We start from the raw sequence: 17,353 nt of genomic DNA, 5'->3' as shown, positions 1-17,353 counted from the left end.
GCCTTGCTATAAGCCATGCTAACTTCTCCCTGTCCCAGCATTTAGAGGTTCTCCATGTGGGGCTTATATTGTGCAATCAAGACTGGTCACTCATGGAAGTTTGTGGCTCCTTTACATGACATCATCAACCTCAGCGCCTCCTGTGGTTTATGACCTTTATCCCACTTTCAAGAAGATCAGCGGTAACGCAGTAAGGGACATTATTCTGATCTATTGGCTGTGCGAAATGATGGCATAGCGCTATAGTTACAGCGCCATCTAGTGACTGTAAAATGAAACTTATAGAGCTTGCCGAGGACAGAAGTCCTTGATTGCAAATCACATGTCCGCCTGTATAAATAATAATAATAATAATAATAATAATAATAATAATAATAATAATTTATTTATTTATTTCTTACCCACCTCTCCCTTTGGATCGAGGCGGGGAACAACTTTAGTACAACAATACAATATCAATCAAATACATAAAATTAATTAAAAGAGCATATAAAACCAATACAAAATAACAATCAATACATCTTTAAAAATTCTTAGGTTTAAAATTCATCTGGGCAGGCCTGCCAGAAGAGATTAGTCTTTCTGGCTGTCTTAAACTCGGAGAGAGAGTTAAGTTGACAAATCTCTGGCAGGCCGTTCCACAGTCTGGGGGCAACAGAAGAAAAGGTCTTCTGGGTAACAGTTGTCAGCCTAGTTTTGGCTGGCTGAAATAAGTTCTCCCCAGAGGACCTGAGTGTGTGGGGTGGGTTGTATGGGAGAAGGCGATCCCACAGGTAACCTGGACCCAAACCATGTACGGCTTTAAAGGTAATGACCAACACTTTGTAAAGAAGCCTATCTTAATCCCTCAAAGACTCCAGAAGCAGAAAGTCCTGGTAAGAATGTGGGATTTCAGCCTCATGTGATGAACCTCTTAAGCCTGGTCTACATGCAACGAAGGGTGGTAGAATCCAACTCTACCAATGGAGGTTGCAGGTGGGGGCATTCACATTTTTTAATGCTTCTCTGTGTTAAACACTCCACACAATTTGAAAACCAGCATGTCAAGCAAAGGGCTGGGCAAGAACTCCCCCCTGATATGCTAGTTTTCTATTAATAGGGAATGTTTATTTATTTGTTTATTTTATTACTATTTAAGGATTTTCACTCTGCTCTTTAGCTGAACAAGCTCCAAAAGCAGCTTACATGAGAGAGAAAGAAGAAAAATCGAGATGGTTCCTGACCTCAGGAATACAATCTAAAAGTCATGGTACAAAAGGAAATAGAGATGGGGTGGGAAGAGGAAAACAAGGAAAGCCAAGCACCAGTTCTTAAAGTGATTACAGTGTGTGTGTGCGTGCGTGTGTGTGTGTGTGTGTGTGTGTGTGTGTGTGTACATAAGGGAACATGCAAAAGTGGCATCTTCACTTATAGCCCTCTAAGCTACAGTCCATTTCTAACACCTCAGTAGATTCAGCCTAAGACCTGGTCTACTTGTGCAGCAGAATTAAACGGCAGAGATGATTGCACCATTGCAAGTAGGAGATATAGGGGATATCCCTTTTTAATGCTCCTTATGTAAAACAATTTTTCTGCACATAAAAACAAAAACAAACCAGAGAAAAGGCAAGCTCAGGTTATTCCCTGCTGGGCTCATTTTTTACATGCAGCCAGTGTTTTTTTTAGGGGAGCATTCAAAAATGTGACCTCCCCCAATAACCTGAGATGGTACAATTCCTTTTCCCAACTCGTTGCCCGCCCTAAGAACGGAACCAGCCCAAACCTAACCCTACCCTCTTTATGGGAGCATTCGCACTACGGACTTCAAGAGTATGTCCCACTTCCCTGGAAACTCTAGTTTGGGGGTTGAGGTGGATAACCAAAAAATTATCACTACCCCAAAGTACAATAGCCTCGTGTGGCGCAGAGCGGTAAAGCAGCAGTTTCTGCAACCGAAACTCTCCCCATGGCCTGAGTTCGATCCCAGCGGAAGCTGGTTCTCAGGCAGCCGGCTCGGGTCGACTCAGCCTTCCGTCCTCCCGAGGTCGGTAAAATGAGTACCCAGTTAGCTGGGGGAAAGGTAATCACGGCCGGGGAAGGCAACGGCAAACCACCCCGCTATAAGGCCTGCCAAGAAAACGTCAGCGAAAGCTGGTGTCCCTCCAAGAGTCAGTAATGACTCAGTGCTTGCACAAGAGGTTCCTTTCCTTTTTTCCCCAAAGTACAATTTCCTGTATTCTCGAGAGAAGTAACGACAGCTCAGCACATGACATGTACATAGGAACTCTGGTTCTAAGTATCCTCACTGTCAATGCAATGGACTTCACTTCGCTGGACTGGCCGTTTCAGATGAGGTCTCATCATTCTTGCCCCTCGTTCCCCATCAGCCTCTCCCTGCTGTACCCTCCAAACCTCCCAGCACACCGAAGCCGCCCACTTTGCCCTTCACCTCATAGCGATGCTCTATGCTCCTGCTTGCTTCCTCCTGGCTGGCTGTGAAGTTGACATACTTGGTTGAGTCCTCGATGCTTGGACAATAGAAGAGAGAAATGAACATCAGTGGAGAAGGGGCTTAGATGATGAGGATGATGGGAAAGGGAAATTTCAGAGGCTGTGTCCTTGGACAAGGGGGTGCGTGGGGAGGGCAGTGTCTGTAGGAGGGAATTCCGCACGCCCTGCTTTCTCCCTAATAGTCAGCTGTCAAATGTACAAAAATAGGCTCCCGTGGGCTACTTGATGATGCAAGTGTGGGAGTGGTCTCAATCTCTTCGTTTGTCCTTGGAGAAACGTAATTTCGATGGTGTCGCTCTCGAAAATGGTGCGTTTGAGCGCTGCATGCGAAAAGCAAAATGGCCGCCACCGCAAACACTTTCGCCCATTTTTCTAAGAGCTTTATCACACCAGCGTTATACTGTGCAATCTCTGCGAATTGCATGCAAAGGACTCAGAAGTTTTCCACCTTATAATCTGCTTTGATTGTGAAGTACTCCCATGCAGCCTGCTTTAACTGTGCTTCAAAGAGAAAAGATTCAACATATTCAGCCCCTGCTTTTTGAGCGTATCTTCTGAGCCACCGCCGGGGCTCAGGTGCAGGATTTTAAAGAAATGCTTACATCTGTGTAAGCTTTAAAGATAAAGACACCAAGATTGGCACATTAATAAATATTAGGGAGAGCTTTAAGCATACCAAATTTGAATTGAATTGGGTCATCCGTTGATTTTTTATGATTTTCTTACATTTCCCCCCTTAAACTCACTTCCTGGTATGCAAAGGATCGCTGTCGCCCACTAGCAAAAACAACAACAGCAAAAGTTTAGCGCTACAGGGATAATCTGAGGGAAGCAGGTACGTGGGATGAAGCTCTAAGTAACCGTCCGTTTAATATATATATATGTTTCTCCTTCAATTCTACACAAAAAGCTCATTACGTATTTTTAAGACCTACCATTTTATCAAAAAGTTTACTTTTAAGGTTTCCGTATGATATTTCCTGAACATTTCTTCTGAAAAGATTAGTGGTTGAAATAACCCCATAACTTGCTTTATTTTTGCTACACAATTTATAAAGCACCCGTAGTCACTTACGTGGTGACAACGATGTACACAGCATATTTGACTGGCAAATCTGCTTGATGAACCATATCCTTCGTGATGCGGCCACCATTTTCACTGGACAAGTGGGGGGGGGAAAGAAAGACAATTAAAAAAAGAGAGACGGGAACACTCAATTCACATGGGGGGGGGGGGCACTAGGCAGCCTTTATAGCTTCATTGTGTAGATCCCCAGACCCATTGCAGGAGATGATCAATACTGATAGGTAGAATCATAGAATCATAGAATAGCAGAGTTGGAAGGGGCCTACAAGGCCATCGAGTCCAACCCCCTGCTCAATGCAGGAATCCACCCTAAAGCATCCCTGACAGATGCTTGCCAGCTGCCTCTTGAAGGCCTCTAGTGTGGGAGAGGCCACAACCTAACCAGGCAACTGATTCCATTGTCGTACTGCTCTAACAGTCAGGAAGTTTTTCCTGATGTCCAGCTGGAATCTGGCTTCCTTTAACTTGAACCTGTTATTCCGTGTCCTGCACTCTGGGAGGATCGAGACGAGATCCTGGCCCTCCTCTGTAGTAAACCATCTTCAAGGGAAGCTCCTTTGCCTTTCGTGATCTTCCCATTGTGGAGCCCCTGATAAGCTCTCAAAGAAACTCCAGGGTCTCCCTGGAACACAGTTTCAAAGCAATGGAGCGTCACACACTCCAGGGCTGAGCCCACTGAAAAAGAGGGGCAGGTTCCGTGTGCCTGAATCAAATCACACCTTGAAACACCAATCAGGTCTGTTCCACACCTCTCCCTCCCCACCCCAAAATGGGCTTTGTTTTTCTCCACCAGGCTCCATTGCACCATCAGAAACACCAAACTGCGTTGGAACATATTAACCCGCAAGGCCCTGCAGTGGAAGTGTCACCTGTTGGCTCTGGCCATGACCTGCAGATTGTCCCCTAGATCAACATCCGGGGAGACATCAAATGTGGCGACAAAGATAGCCTGAAACATACAAACGCACGGGGAGTAGTATGAGTTAATATTCCCATATGTGAAGATTTTAATGTCTTCCTTCAGATGTAGAGAACAAGTCGAGATGTAGCCATCATCACATCTCATGGCAATTAATTATAAGAATATAAGGAGGGCCTACCTCTCCCCCGCTCCAGAAAATGGGGTGGTTGACATTACAGGTGGTGTTCCTGTTGGCATCTTCTTCAGAGGCAGGCACTGAGTGGCACTTAACGCTCACAACCTTCCTGCTGCCCTGAAAAGAGTGGAGCGTCCAAAGTTCATGAGTGTGCAGCTATCGGTTTTAAACAGGATCCCACCCCCCCTGCATCCCCTCGGCTCCACCTACCTGCAGAAATGTGACCTTGCGGTAGGACACCCCGGCTGGGTAGAAGAAGCTCAGTGTGGTGCTGTAAGAGTCCTCTCCATGGTTCCAGATAGAAGCTGTTACATTCAGCTCGGGAGTCTGGCCTACCACTAGCGTGCCAAGGCTGATTGGGAACAGCAACAAAAAAGTCAGGGGTGGTGGGAGAAGTCTGATTAGAGATTTCATACGTAGCTTTTCAAGAATCCAAGAGCTTTTAGCCCCTTCCCTCTGACCCTGAAATCCTTACACACACCATTGGAATGAAAGTAAAACCAGCACACTCAGAGTACGTGTTAATATTTACGTTCAACAACATTAAGCCAAAAAATGCCGAAGTGCTTCATTTTGCCGGACATCACGGCCGAAAACATGGTAAGAATGTAAAACTTGACAAGCGTGTTGGACTTGCTGAGCTAGTCCAACATTCTGTTCCCTTATTGGCTAACCAGATGCTCCAATAGAAAGCCCACAAGCAGGGCGAGAAGGTAATGGCGCCCTCCTGCTCATGTTCCCTCATGGCTGAATTAGAGAGGCGTTCTGCGTCTGCTACAGGAGGGAATATATAGCCATCACGATTACTTGCCATTGATAATATTCGATATTTGCAACTTTGATTCCAGGCAGGACTGTAAGGCAGGAGGTTATGGAGGCTCCAGTCCTTTGTGGAGGACCCTATCCAGAAGATGGTACTGGGGGAACTCCTGTTCTGCCTCATGGCGATTGACCTTTGGGGTCCCTCAGGGTTCTATGCTTTAATTGACCTTTGGGGTCCCCTATGTTTTTAATAGGGTGACCATATGAAAAGGAGGACAGGTCTCCTGTATCTTTAACAGTTGTGATCAAGAGGAAATTTCAGCCAGTGTCATTTGTATACATACAGCACCTGGGGAAATTCCCTCTTCATCACAACACTTAAAGCTGCAGGAGCTATACTAGACTGACTAGATACAAAAGTGGGAAGGGCTCCTGTAGCTTTAAGTATTGTAACAAAGAGGGAATTTCACCAGGTGCTGGATGCATACAAATGACACCTGCTGAAATTCCCTCTTCATCACAACTGTTAAAGATACAGAAGCCCTGTCCTCCTTTTCATATGGTCAGCCTATTTTTAACGTCTACAAAATGCTACTGGGAGAAGTCATTCTAAGCTTTGGGCTAAAGCAGCCATCCCCAGCGTGGTACCTTCCAGATGTTTTGGACTACAACTCTCAGGATTGCTGACCATTGGACATGCTGTCTGGGGCAGTTGGGAGTTCAAGTCCAAAACGTCTGGAGGACACGAGGTTGGGGAAGGCTGGGCTAAAATGTCATCGGTTTGCAGATGACACTCAGCTCTACCTCTCGTTCCCTGCAACTGGTGTCAGGCAGACTGTGGAAACCCTGAACAGGTGTCGGGAGGCAGTTTATTATTTATTTATTTATTTATTACATTTTTATACTGCCCAATAGCCGAAGCTCTCTGGGCGGTTCACAAAAATTAAAAACCACGAAGAGCATAAAAACAACCAACGAATTTAAAACACACATACGAAATACAATATAAAAAGCACAACCAGAATAAAACCACACAGCAATAATTAATATAGGTTAAAATATGAGATTAAAACAGCAAAGTTTAAATTTAAGTTAACATACTAAGAAAATAAAAAGGTCTTCAGCTGGCGATGGAAAGAAAACAATGTAGGCGCCAGGTGAACCTCTCTGAGGAGCTCGTTCCACAACTGGGGTGCCACAGCAGAGAAGGCCCTCCTCCTAGTAGTCACCTGCCTCACTTCCTTTGGCAGGGGCTCACGGTGAAGGACCGTGGATGATCTTAAGGATCTTAAGGATGATCTTTGGATGATCTTAAGGTCCGGGCAGGCACATATGAGAGGAGGCGTTCCTTCAAATAACCTGGGCCAGATCTACACTACTGCTTTAAAACGCTTTATAACAGTTTTATAGCGCTTTAAAGCAGTTAAAGCGCTTTATAACTGTTATAAAGCGCTTTAAAACAGTAGTGTAGATCCTGCCCTGGCCCCAAACCGTTTAGGGCATTGAATGTTAGTATCAGCACTTTGAATCGGGCCCGGACCTGGACTGGCAGCCAATGAAGTTGTAGAAGGACTGGCGTGATATGATCAGTTTTAGGATGGATGAGGGCAAACAAGATGAAGTTTAATCTAGAAAACACATAAATGAGGGAAGAATAAGCCAATCAAAGTGGGAATTAAGGAAACTCTGACTATCCTCAAAGCTTAGAAAAATGTCCTCATCGGAGTGACCAAAGCCATCAGAAAAAGAAATGCGTGGTTTGGAGGCCTGATGCCCAGTCAAGCCAGGTGCAGATAACGGAGAGGCGAAGAGAGAGAGAGAGAGAGAGAGAGAAAGAGAGAATGTTTCTCCTACCCGGAAAAAGTAAACGAGGTTTGTAAATTGTCTTCACAGTTCCCATCACTGCCACAGTTCTTCTCAAAGGGGAGCTGCAAACAGGAGGGAGGGATCGAAATAAAACGCCAAGCATCCACCGCCTTGATGAGAGAGCCCTGTTCCTGGCCCCACACTCTCCTTTGCTCTGTCCCTCTCACCACTTCCTTTAGGCCTGTTTCTTTTTATGTGTAACAATCCCTTTGTTTTCCACTGTGCTTGCACAGTAACTCAAAGCAACGTGGGGATGTCTATACGACGGCGCGTTGGTGCCACGAGCCCCCAAACTCCCGCACTTGCGCTCCTGCGGGGTTGTCCCCACTGCAAGGAGCGAGCGCGGGGTTTGCAACAGAAGAGGAGGAGGAGGAGCTGCCCCCCCCATGCGTGTCGTTCCACGCTCTGCCACAGCACCGCACGAGCACCGCTCCCCCCCCCGGGCGTGCGTCCCTCCCCATCCATTTTTCCCCACTTGGAGCTTTCCCTGATGCTGTTTTTTTCTCCTGATGCCAGATGACGTGCGGAGGCATTCCAGCGGCCATTCGGGTTGCTGGCCTGACCCTGACCCCCTGTCCGGGCAGATGGCGACCAATCAGAGGTCGCCATCAGCCTGGCCACACCTCCGCTGCAAGTCCGGAGCAAGGCGACAGAGGAAGATGCACCATCGTCAACTTGCTCCACAGGAAAAAGTCAGGTGCACATCCCCCAGCACCACTGCAGAGTCACCCCGGGGCTTTCCCCATGTATAGACACCTTCGTGGTTGTCAAGAAGAGGATGTCAGCGGCCATGGTGAGCATCATGCATACAGCACATACGGGCAGGGTCTTGGGCTCCACACCCACTGGGCCTCTCTCCACTCCCATTCATTTCGCTAACCCTCCCACCACCACCACAATCCCACCACTCAGCGGATGAGGGCTGGGAACACCTGAGGAGTGCGCCACTTGGCACATCCCAGTGCCAACCAGCTGGACAGCAGAGAGATGGGGAGCTGCAAGATGGGATCTCAGTACATCAGGGGGGAGTTTTAAACCTCCCCATCTGAGCACACTGAAACAGAGAGGAGAGTGAGTGTGCGTTTGCTTGCACGTGAGAGCACAGAAGTGAAGTGTGAGTCAGCGGAAGACTCCGGATGTCTGTGTATGGCTGGCTGGCTGGCTGGGTCTAGAGGGGGCGGACCCACCCACCCAGGAAGGGGGACCCACCCACCGTGGCTCTGGACATGTCCACTGCTGGCACAAAGCCCCTTCCCCACCACATGTGGCCCCCAGGGCTGAGAGGTTGCCCACCCTGGCATACAAGAAGGAGAGGGGAGGCCTGCTGAACTAGAGCCACTGCTAGAACGTTGCCGGTTCTCATTTTGCAACGCGGTTACCTGTGCTATGTAGATCTGCTGGGAATCTTTGCTCAAGATGGGCCGGAGACCCTTGACGTTCGGGATGGGCCTCCCTTTGAGGGTGTAATTGAGCCGCAAGCTGATGGGAGCCAGGGTATCCTCAACGCAGACCTAACAGGCACAATAGTTTTTGGAAATGCATTATGAATGCAGGCAGAATTCCTTGCGCGTCAAGAGTGAGTTTCTTTTTCTTCTGCACAATAATATCAAGAACGGTCTATTCGGCATAATATTTCTCAGCCCAAAAGATAGATCCATGATCGCTATTCATAATCAAGTGAATATTATAAATATTTCAACATTTCCCCCAGACTTCTCCCTCCCCCTGCAAATAAAGGGAATAGGACTGAGGCAGATAGGGACGGAATTCCCTGATACCTCCAGATTTCCGCAGATGTTTGCATTTCTGTGTGGTTTTGAGGCAGGACAGAAGAAAACTGCATCAGCAATGCTCACATCAAATTTATGGTGTGTGTTTTGTTTACGATTATAAGCCTGAGTACAAGGATGGTTGTATTTTTATTAATCCAAACTGGGAGACTCTCTGGCTGAAAAGCAGGCTAAAAAATGCCTTCGGGTAAATAAATTCATAAAATGTTGGACCATGTGCTTTAACAGTTGCCATATTTCATACCCTGTCAGGTCTTCTTTCATGCCTTTAACATCCCAAAATAGGACCGGCACCACAGAGATGCAGTAGTGGAGAAGACTGCATCAGTTGGATTTCTGCCTGTCACGCATCCGGAAGCCAGGAAATAAAGTTGGCAACTCCAAACCTGTACTGGTACTAAACCAGTCATGCAGAGAAGCCTTAGTATTTTACAAAGAAAAATCGGGGTGGACCTGTGGTTGGTGGTACGGGTGATCTTGGCCTCAAGGCGGGTGGTGCGCTCTAGGGCAGATCTAGACAGCGACCTGAAAGCGCTTGCGTGCGCCTCCAGTGCGCCTTGAAACTGATTGTGTAGATCCTGCCTACCTGCTGGCCAGAAGAGGCGGAGGAGGAGGCAGCGGCGGCGGCCCCGCATCGCCCCTCACGGGGATGGGGCGAAAAGTTCCCGGGCTCAACAGTTTCGCTGGGGAGTCCTTGCCGCCACCGCCACCAGCGCCCACCTCCCCGCCAGCCTCCTGCTTCCGGTGAAAGAGCCCCCCGGGTCGGAGAGCTTGGCCGAAGAGGCCGCCGAGCCCGGGAACTTTTCGCCCCGTCCCCGCGAGGGGCGATGCAGGGCCGCTGCCGCTGCCTCCTTCTCTGTCTCTTCTGGCCAGCAGGTAGGCAGGATCTACACAATCAGTTTCAAGGTGCACTGGAGGCACACGCAAACGCCTTCAGGACGCCTTCACGGCGCTGTGTAGATCTGGCCCTAGTGGCAAACCAGGCCACACAAATAAAACAGGTTCATTTGCAGAGTCAAAAGGCAAACGAACTGGATCCCCCCACTCCGTTGCAAACTTAACATTGTACTAAAATATCTTAAGGAAGTCCTGAAGAGCGTGATGCCAACTCACAGGCAATTGGACTGAGTGATATTCGCATTTCTGCTCAAGGCCAATCGGGAAGCCGGCACTGAGAACAGCAGATTTAGACTGGAAGGAGGCTCGAATCTTCATTCTCTCGAAGTCCAGGGCCAGGCTGTACTGAAGGTCACTAAGCATTTCACCTGGGCGGGGAAGGGGAGGGGGCGGAAAGGCAGGGATTGTGGTTGGCATCAAAGAAGAAGCTAAGAAGAAATATATAAGAAGTCAAAGAGAACATCATATGTCCCTGCCTGGACCCTAAGATCATCTTTGGGGGTCCTTGTCCGTGAGCCCCTGCCAAAGGAAGAGAGGAGGGTGGCTACCAGGAGGAGGGCCTTCTCTGCTGTGGCACCCGAGCTGTGGAATGAGCTCTCTAGAGAGGATGGATTTTCCTCTCTCTCTCTCAGCTGTGCATTCTGAAGTGGTACAAGCCAGGAAGAGGGCTGTACCACCTTGCCCTCTGCATCAGGGGTGGGCAACCTGCAGCCCACGGGCTACATGCAACACCCCTCCCCCAACGATCACAATGCAGCCAGGATCATAGGGTGGAGGGGAGAGGCTTAGCCTCCCACCCCTGTGTGTGTGTGTGTGCCTGTGTGCAATTTGCTCCCAACCCCACACTCAGAACCCTGAGGGCCAAAAAGCGTTGCCCACCCTGCCCCAAGTTTTTGAATCAACTGTGTCTCTGCACATGTTTGAGGGCATCTGGGAGTCTAGAAGGGCTATATCAGTGCTTCCCCCCTCCCCGCCCCCTCTTCCCTTCCCATGCAGGCATTGGGTCCTCACCTAGCGCATGGCCAGTTGCCGCAGAAACAGTAAAACACACTTCCGCTGTGCTGGCCTCCCTCCCCAGAGATTCTGGCCCGTGACAGTCGAAGACTGAGATGGGGATCAAAGCAGGCTGGAACTCAATGGAGACTCTCACTAGCAGAACGGGGCGAGTTCTAGAAGGAAGGAGAAAAAGACCTAAGAAGAGTCCTGATGGATCAGAGCAGGGGCTCCATCTACATCAGTGGTTCTCAACCTCCCTAATGCCGAGACCCTTTAATACAGTTCCTCATGTTGTGGTGACCCCCAACCATAAAATTATTTTCGTTGCTACTTCATAACTGTAATTTTGCTACTGTTATGAATCGTAATGTAAATATCTGATATGCAGGATGTATTTTCATTGTTACAAATTGAACATAATTAAAGCATAGTGATTAATCACAAAAACAATATGTAATTATATATTGCGAAATATTTATTTCTAATTACAAATAAATGACCATCGGAAATATGTGTTTTCCGATGGTCTTAGGCGACCCCTGTGAAAGGGTCGTTCTCAACCCACAGGTTGAGAACCGCTGACCTAGATGGAATAAAATGGGGCTCCATCTAGGGAAACCCACAAGCAGGACACGAGTGCAGCAGCAGTCTCCCACCCATGTTCCCCAGCAACTGGTGTATGTAGGCCTACTGCCTCTGATACTGAAGGTGACACATAGCTATCAGGACAAGTAACCATTGATAGCCTTCTCTTCCAGGAATTTATCCAATCCCTTTTTAAAGCCATCCAAAGTGGCGGATGGAGCCATCGCCCAGTCCCGTCCCCCTCCCCGTGATCAGAAATGACATCTTCCATGTGCCTGCAATTCCACTGAGCAAGTGCAGAATCTGGCATCAGGGGCAGAACCCCCGAGCATCCGCTCAGTTCCTTTTTTTTAAAGCAGTTAGGCCTCAGAAAGTAAATACAAAACTGTATTTGTAGAAAACTCGCCTCTCTACTAGGGCTCTGGGCCTAAATATCCATACCTGGAAATTAATTATCTCCTGTTCAGAGAGAACAGAAGAAGAATGGGCGGAAGAGCGGGGATCCTTCCCACCATCACCTTAGCAGCAGGACCTGTCCTTGTTGTCCCACGGCTATGTCTTTCAGTCCATCCAATGTAAGGTCTGTTCCTCCACTGACCGCTTGGCCAAAGTACAAGAATCCTCCAGAAAACCTCAACCCTTCAATGCGCTGCACAAAAGATGAGAGAGGCAAGGAAGAAGAAGGTGGGATCAGAGACTCTTGTGACTAATAAAAACAACAAGGTTGGCACTTCTTCCATTTTAAGAAAGCTTCAACCCAACAGTATTCCCGTAGGGAATGGTGTAAGACCAAATGCAAACATTTCCAACAAAACTCAAGAGAATTTTCCTCTCCGAGGATGCTGTTCCCTTAGTGCTGCTGAAGCATTGCTCTTTCACATTTCGATGAAAGTGTGGGATTGAAACGGAGGTTCCCCCACACAGCACTTAATACGGTGTGAGATTATTTTAGCAATGCCCTCCTGTAACGTTTCCTCAAAATGAATTCCTGTTCAGCAAAAGTTCCCAGCCAACTTCAGCAAAAGTTTCCTTTTTGTAGGTTCAGCCCGTTTGATTACTTGCTAATGAGAGTGGGTGGGGAATAACAAGGAGTCATTTCTACCTTGGCAACCGAAAAGCCCCAGTGGAACGGCAGAGGCTTCAATTGCAATTTTCCTTTCATTTCTACTTCTATATTTTCACAGTGAAATAGCACGGCTTTGCTATTAAAAATGGAGGAAAAATAATGCGAGGAAACCAGTAATTCAAGCTTGCTCCTGGTGGAAAAAGAAACCCAAACTGGTACAATTAAGAGAAGTTATTCAAAGGGCATATTATAAGACTATCCCTCAGCCACAAGCAACAGAAAGAAATAAGATGGACTAAACCAAAAAGCAGAAATTGTTTAATTAAAGACACAAGAGCCCCCCGAAGCCTCAATAGCTTTTTGCCTCTCCACGCTGAGCAGGCTGATGCTGACATAGATGGATGGATGGATGGATGGATGGATAGATAGATAGATAGATGCAGTAAAACACAGTGAACCCAAATCAGATCTTGTGGGGGGGGAAACAAGAGGCCAACACAGAAAAGACCAGACTTTAATGATTTGATAACAGCATATCTGGGGACTCGGTAAAAAGTGCATGAACAAAGGACAGCAATTCCAGAGAAAATGGCTAGTAAAGAAGAAATCCTAGATGTATTTCAGATCAAGCAAGGTCTCAGGGTGTAGAAACAATAGGGGAAAGGGGGACGCTGCATTACGCAGGGGACCCAGGGAGGAAGCAAAAGTACTGGACATCCTTTGTAGACAGGAAGTAGCGCTCAGCTCACCTGGATGTATTTGGGGACAATAGATGTTCGTTTCCCCGAAAATATATACAAGGCTCCTACATCCTCATCCTCCATGGGAGCCCCGATCGCCACATCTGTCCATCCATCCCCGGTGATGTCACCCATTTCTGCCACGCTGGCTCCGAAGCGAGCGAATATGTGTCCTGCCACCCCTTTCAAAGCTGGGCTACATTGAAGAGCTTCCTTCTATACAGTGAAGTCAAAGAAAACATTTTAATGTTGGGAGCCAAAGGAACGCAGTTCCCAGCCAGCAAACCCTGCTCCAGGGCCTCTGTCTAATACAACAAACATCTCTAGGCCTATCTACACTGTGAACTTTATATTCGTTTCAGTCCAATGTGAACTGTCACAATTTCTCGAAAGAATCCTGGGAATTGTAGTTTAAGGATGGTTCTGGAAATCTTAGAAAACCACTTCCCTCATGGAACTACAGTTTCCAGGGCTCCCTGGAGAGAATGAAAAATTTAAGTTGACCAACTGTCTGTATTTCCCAGGATTTGTCCTGGTTTTTGTTCTATCCTGGGTGTCAGGGGAGATTTTCAGTAATTTTCAATAATGTCCTGGAATGACACGCTTTCCCCTCTAAGGTCACCATTAGTATGCCGGGGGTGAATGACATGCTTTTTGGAGGCATGTCCTTCCCGCCCCCCCAGCTCCAATCAGGGCCTTAAAGAGGAAAGCATGGATTCAAATGAATTTGGATTTCTGTGGATCCAGTTTGCAGATTCCACAGCTTTTTCCAAGTCCCATGGCTTCTTCACGCTGGTTTTTTTTTAAAAAAAAAAAATTGTGGGGAGGATTTGTGCAAGCACGCATTAGTGCAAATGTGCATTTGCAAGTGAACGAAATTCTCATACAAAACATCTGTGTGTGTGCATTTTCCTTCTCTTTGAAAGCATTGATGCAGTCCATATATCATTCACACACACACACACACACACACACACACACACACACACACACACACCTACCTTCTTCTCTCTTACCTTAAAATAACAGACGTAAACCCTTCCTCCTGCAACACCATCATAGTACATGGGGGCTCCAACCAAAACCAAGTCTGTGTTTGTGTCTTGGTCCAGGTCCACTGAGCATATTGTTGCTCCAAAATACGAACCAACCTGTTGCATTAGACAATTAAGATGAGCTCAGTCCTCTGTGAGGCAACTCCCGCGTTGCATGTTTTGAATCTCCTTTATATACTTTTTGCATGATCTTAAACAGGACTCACTTATTTTTCCTTCATGTATTTATGTCCCATTAAGATCCATTCCTAAGGATACATTTCTGTTCCTAAATCAACTGTGCCTAAACCATGAGCTTCATCACACCAGTGTTATACTGCGCATTCACTGCAAATTACTTGCAAAGGACTCCGATGCTTTCTGCTTTATAATGTGCTTTTATTGTGAAGCACTCCGATGCATCCTGCTGTGATTGCTGCTTCCCTAAAAGAAGCGCCGAAAATAGAATCATGGAAAGAGTGACTCTTCTTATTCCCCCACAACCCCAAGGCTAATTTTAACATACTTCCTTGTCCTTCTCTGAGCGGCCACTAGGGGCACAGAAGGATGATTTTTAAACTTCAAATTAAATAAATGCTTACAGGTGCATAAGTTTTAAAGATAAAGACATCAAAATTGGCACAGTAATAGATATCAAGAAGGGTTTTCAGTGTACCAAATTTGAATCAGATTGTGTTGATTTTTAATGATTTTTTAGATCCCCCCCCCTTAAACTCTTTTCCTGGTATGCAAAGGATCTTAGAAGCGCCACACCACGGGGTGTGATTTAGCTAACAACAACAACAACAACTTTACACTATAGGGATAATTTGAGGGAAACAGGTACATGCGATGAAGCTCAACATTACTAAATCCAAACTTCTTAATAGGATTGAGGATTATAGCAACATGCATATGAAAACATTCCAAAATCCCTTGACATGTGCTTATGACAAAAGAATGATTTCTCTGACCAGGGGTCATCTCATGAAGCTGATTGGTGGGAGATTCAGGACATATAAAAGAAAGTACTTATCACACAACACATAGCTAAACTATAAAACTCTCTACCTCAAGATATAGTGATTTCCCCCAATTTTGATGGCTTTAAAGGGGATTTGACAAGTTATCATAGAATCATACAATAGTAGAGTTGGAAGGGGCCTACAAGGCCATCGAGTCCAACCACCTGTTCAATGCAGGAATCTACCTTAAAGCATCCCTGACAGATGGCTGTCCAGCTGCCTCTTGAATGTCTCCAGTGTGGGAAAGCCCACAACCTCCCTAAGTCATTGGTTCCATTGTCGTACTGCTCTAACAGTCAGGAAGTTTTTCCTGATGTCCAGCTAGGATCTGGCTTCCTGTAACTTGATTGCTTTAGTCTGTGTCCTGCACTCTGGGATGATCGAGAAGAGATCCTGGCCTTCCTCTGTGTTCATGGAGGACAAGGCTATCAATGGCTATTAGTCCTAATGGCTCTATATTACCTCTAGTATCAGAGGCAATATGCCTCTGTATACCAGTTGCTGGGGAACATGAGTGGGATAGTCCCACTGCATTCATACCCCACTTGGTGGGTTTTCCGTGGGCAGCTGGTTCTCCACCGTATCACCAGAATGCTAGACTAGAAAGATCTTTGGTCTCATCCAGCATTAATCATATTCGTATTCTTGAGTTTCAGATTCCACCCTGCAATGAGTCACTTCTCATGAATCTCCTGTGGTCAAGAACCACAGAAGTGTGGAACTAGAACCTGTGTCTATATCCTTAAAACAAATCTCTAGTATATTTATTTATTTATTTATTTATTTATTTATTTAAGATGGAATCCTCAAATAACCCATGACCCAGCCAGCATGAAGTTGTAGGACTTTTTATGTCTAATTGTGCATAAAACTGCACCTTTAAAGTATTTTCATGCCACTCCCCCCCCACCACAAAAAAAGGTTCCCAGAGTGGCTAACAGGCAATCAGTAAAATCAGACATTTACTATCTTAGAACTTCCCCCTTTGTTACTTTATCTGATTGCCTTCCTGTTTATATGATCAACCTAATGGTTTTATTGCCTTGCCAATGACTCTGGGAGTGTCAGGTCACTGTGAATCTGATACAGGCATTGATAGGTGGTTGCTGACACTCTAGCACCATAAGTGCATAAACTAGCTCCTTCTGTTTTGAATTCCTTTCCTGTCAGCTAAAAGTAATAATAAGCTGATCCTCAATTATGAAAAGCCTGGAAGCTCCGTTTCTTATCTGGGAAAAGCTCAAAGACAAGGAGGTTTTATTACTCAAGAGAGCAGGAATCCTGCAGCTTTAACGGTTGTGATGAAGAGGGAGTTTCACCAGGTGCTGCATGCATAGCAATGACACCTGCTGAAATTCCCTTTTCTGTACAACTGTTAAAGATACAGGAAGCTATTAGGAATAGAAATGTCATACTGGGGTTCTTGCAGTTCATGGCTTTTGGGGCCCGCATTTTGCATAGGCTTCTCTCTCTCTCCCTCTTTGTGAGTGTGTCCGTTACACACACCATGCATTCTGTGCAATCTCTCAGTCCCACCTGTGGCTCCCTCCTCCTGGCCCATACCTGTTCTCCAACAGCCTCCGCTTTCAGCAGCCAGCCTCCCCTCCAGGCGTCACTCTCGAAGAGAACAACTTTTCCAACGTAGTCGTAGCGGGGGGCTCCCACCACAAAGCCCCTTCTGCCGTTGAGCTGGACAGGCTGAGAAGAATAGCCTAAAGTGGGGAGGGGGGAGGAAAAGGCAGGAGATCGGAAAAGGCCACGTGATGACAGCCACCATTTAGAAGTGCAGGATTGGTTGCGTTCGGTTGGGCTAATATAGAAGGCTGTAGTAGTAGAGTCCCGACTGAAAGAGAAGTTTCCGTTTCTCCTAGGGACTGTAGGAAGGCTCACCTCTCCCATGAAAATCCAGGATAGTAAA

The 17,353-nt window shown here is 46.7% G+C and overlaps 1 protein-coding gene across 1 annotated transcript in view; it reads right to left on the bottom strand.

Annotated features, from left to right (window-relative positions):
* LOC134406774 (integrin alpha-X-like) overlaps positions 1-17,353 on the bottom strand; it is a 41,068-nt gene that overhangs the window by 3,996 nt on the left and 19,719 nt on the right. Inside the window, exons 12-24 of the mRNA XM_063138339.1 lie at positions 16,999-17,147; positions 14,393-14,527; positions 13,386-13,592; positions 12,089-12,219; positions 11,001-11,158; positions 10,206-10,357; positions 8,682-8,813; positions 7,291-7,364; positions 4,885-5,026; positions 4,678-4,791; positions 4,447-4,526; positions 3,566-3,649; positions 2,429-2,507 (exon numbers count right to left, since the gene is read on the bottom strand). Coding sequence (XP_062994409.1) covers positions 2,429-2,507; positions 3,566-3,649; positions 4,447-4,526; positions 4,678-4,791; positions 4,885-5,026; positions 7,291-7,364; positions 8,682-8,813; positions 10,206-10,357; positions 11,001-11,158; positions 12,089-12,219; positions 13,386-13,592; positions 14,393-14,527; positions 16,999-17,147 — 1,637 coding nt within the window. The remainder of the gene's footprint in view (positions 1-2,428; positions 2,508-3,565; positions 3,650-4,446; positions 4,527-4,677; positions 4,792-4,884; positions 5,027-7,290; positions 7,365-8,681; positions 8,814-10,205; positions 10,358-11,000; positions 11,159-12,088; positions 12,220-13,385; positions 13,593-14,392; positions 14,528-16,998; positions 17,148-17,353) is intronic.

This window comes from Elgaria multicarinata, chromosome 11 (assembly GCF_023053635.1).
Source record: "Elgaria multicarinata webbii isolate HBS135686 ecotype San Diego chromosome 11, rElgMul1.1.pri, whole genome shotgun sequence".
Taxonomy (NCBI): domain Eukaryota; kingdom Metazoa; phylum Chordata; class Lepidosauria; order Squamata; family Anguidae; genus Elgaria; species Elgaria multicarinata.
Note: the sequence above shows the minus strand (reverse complement) of the source record. Positions and strands in the feature narration are given on the sequence as shown.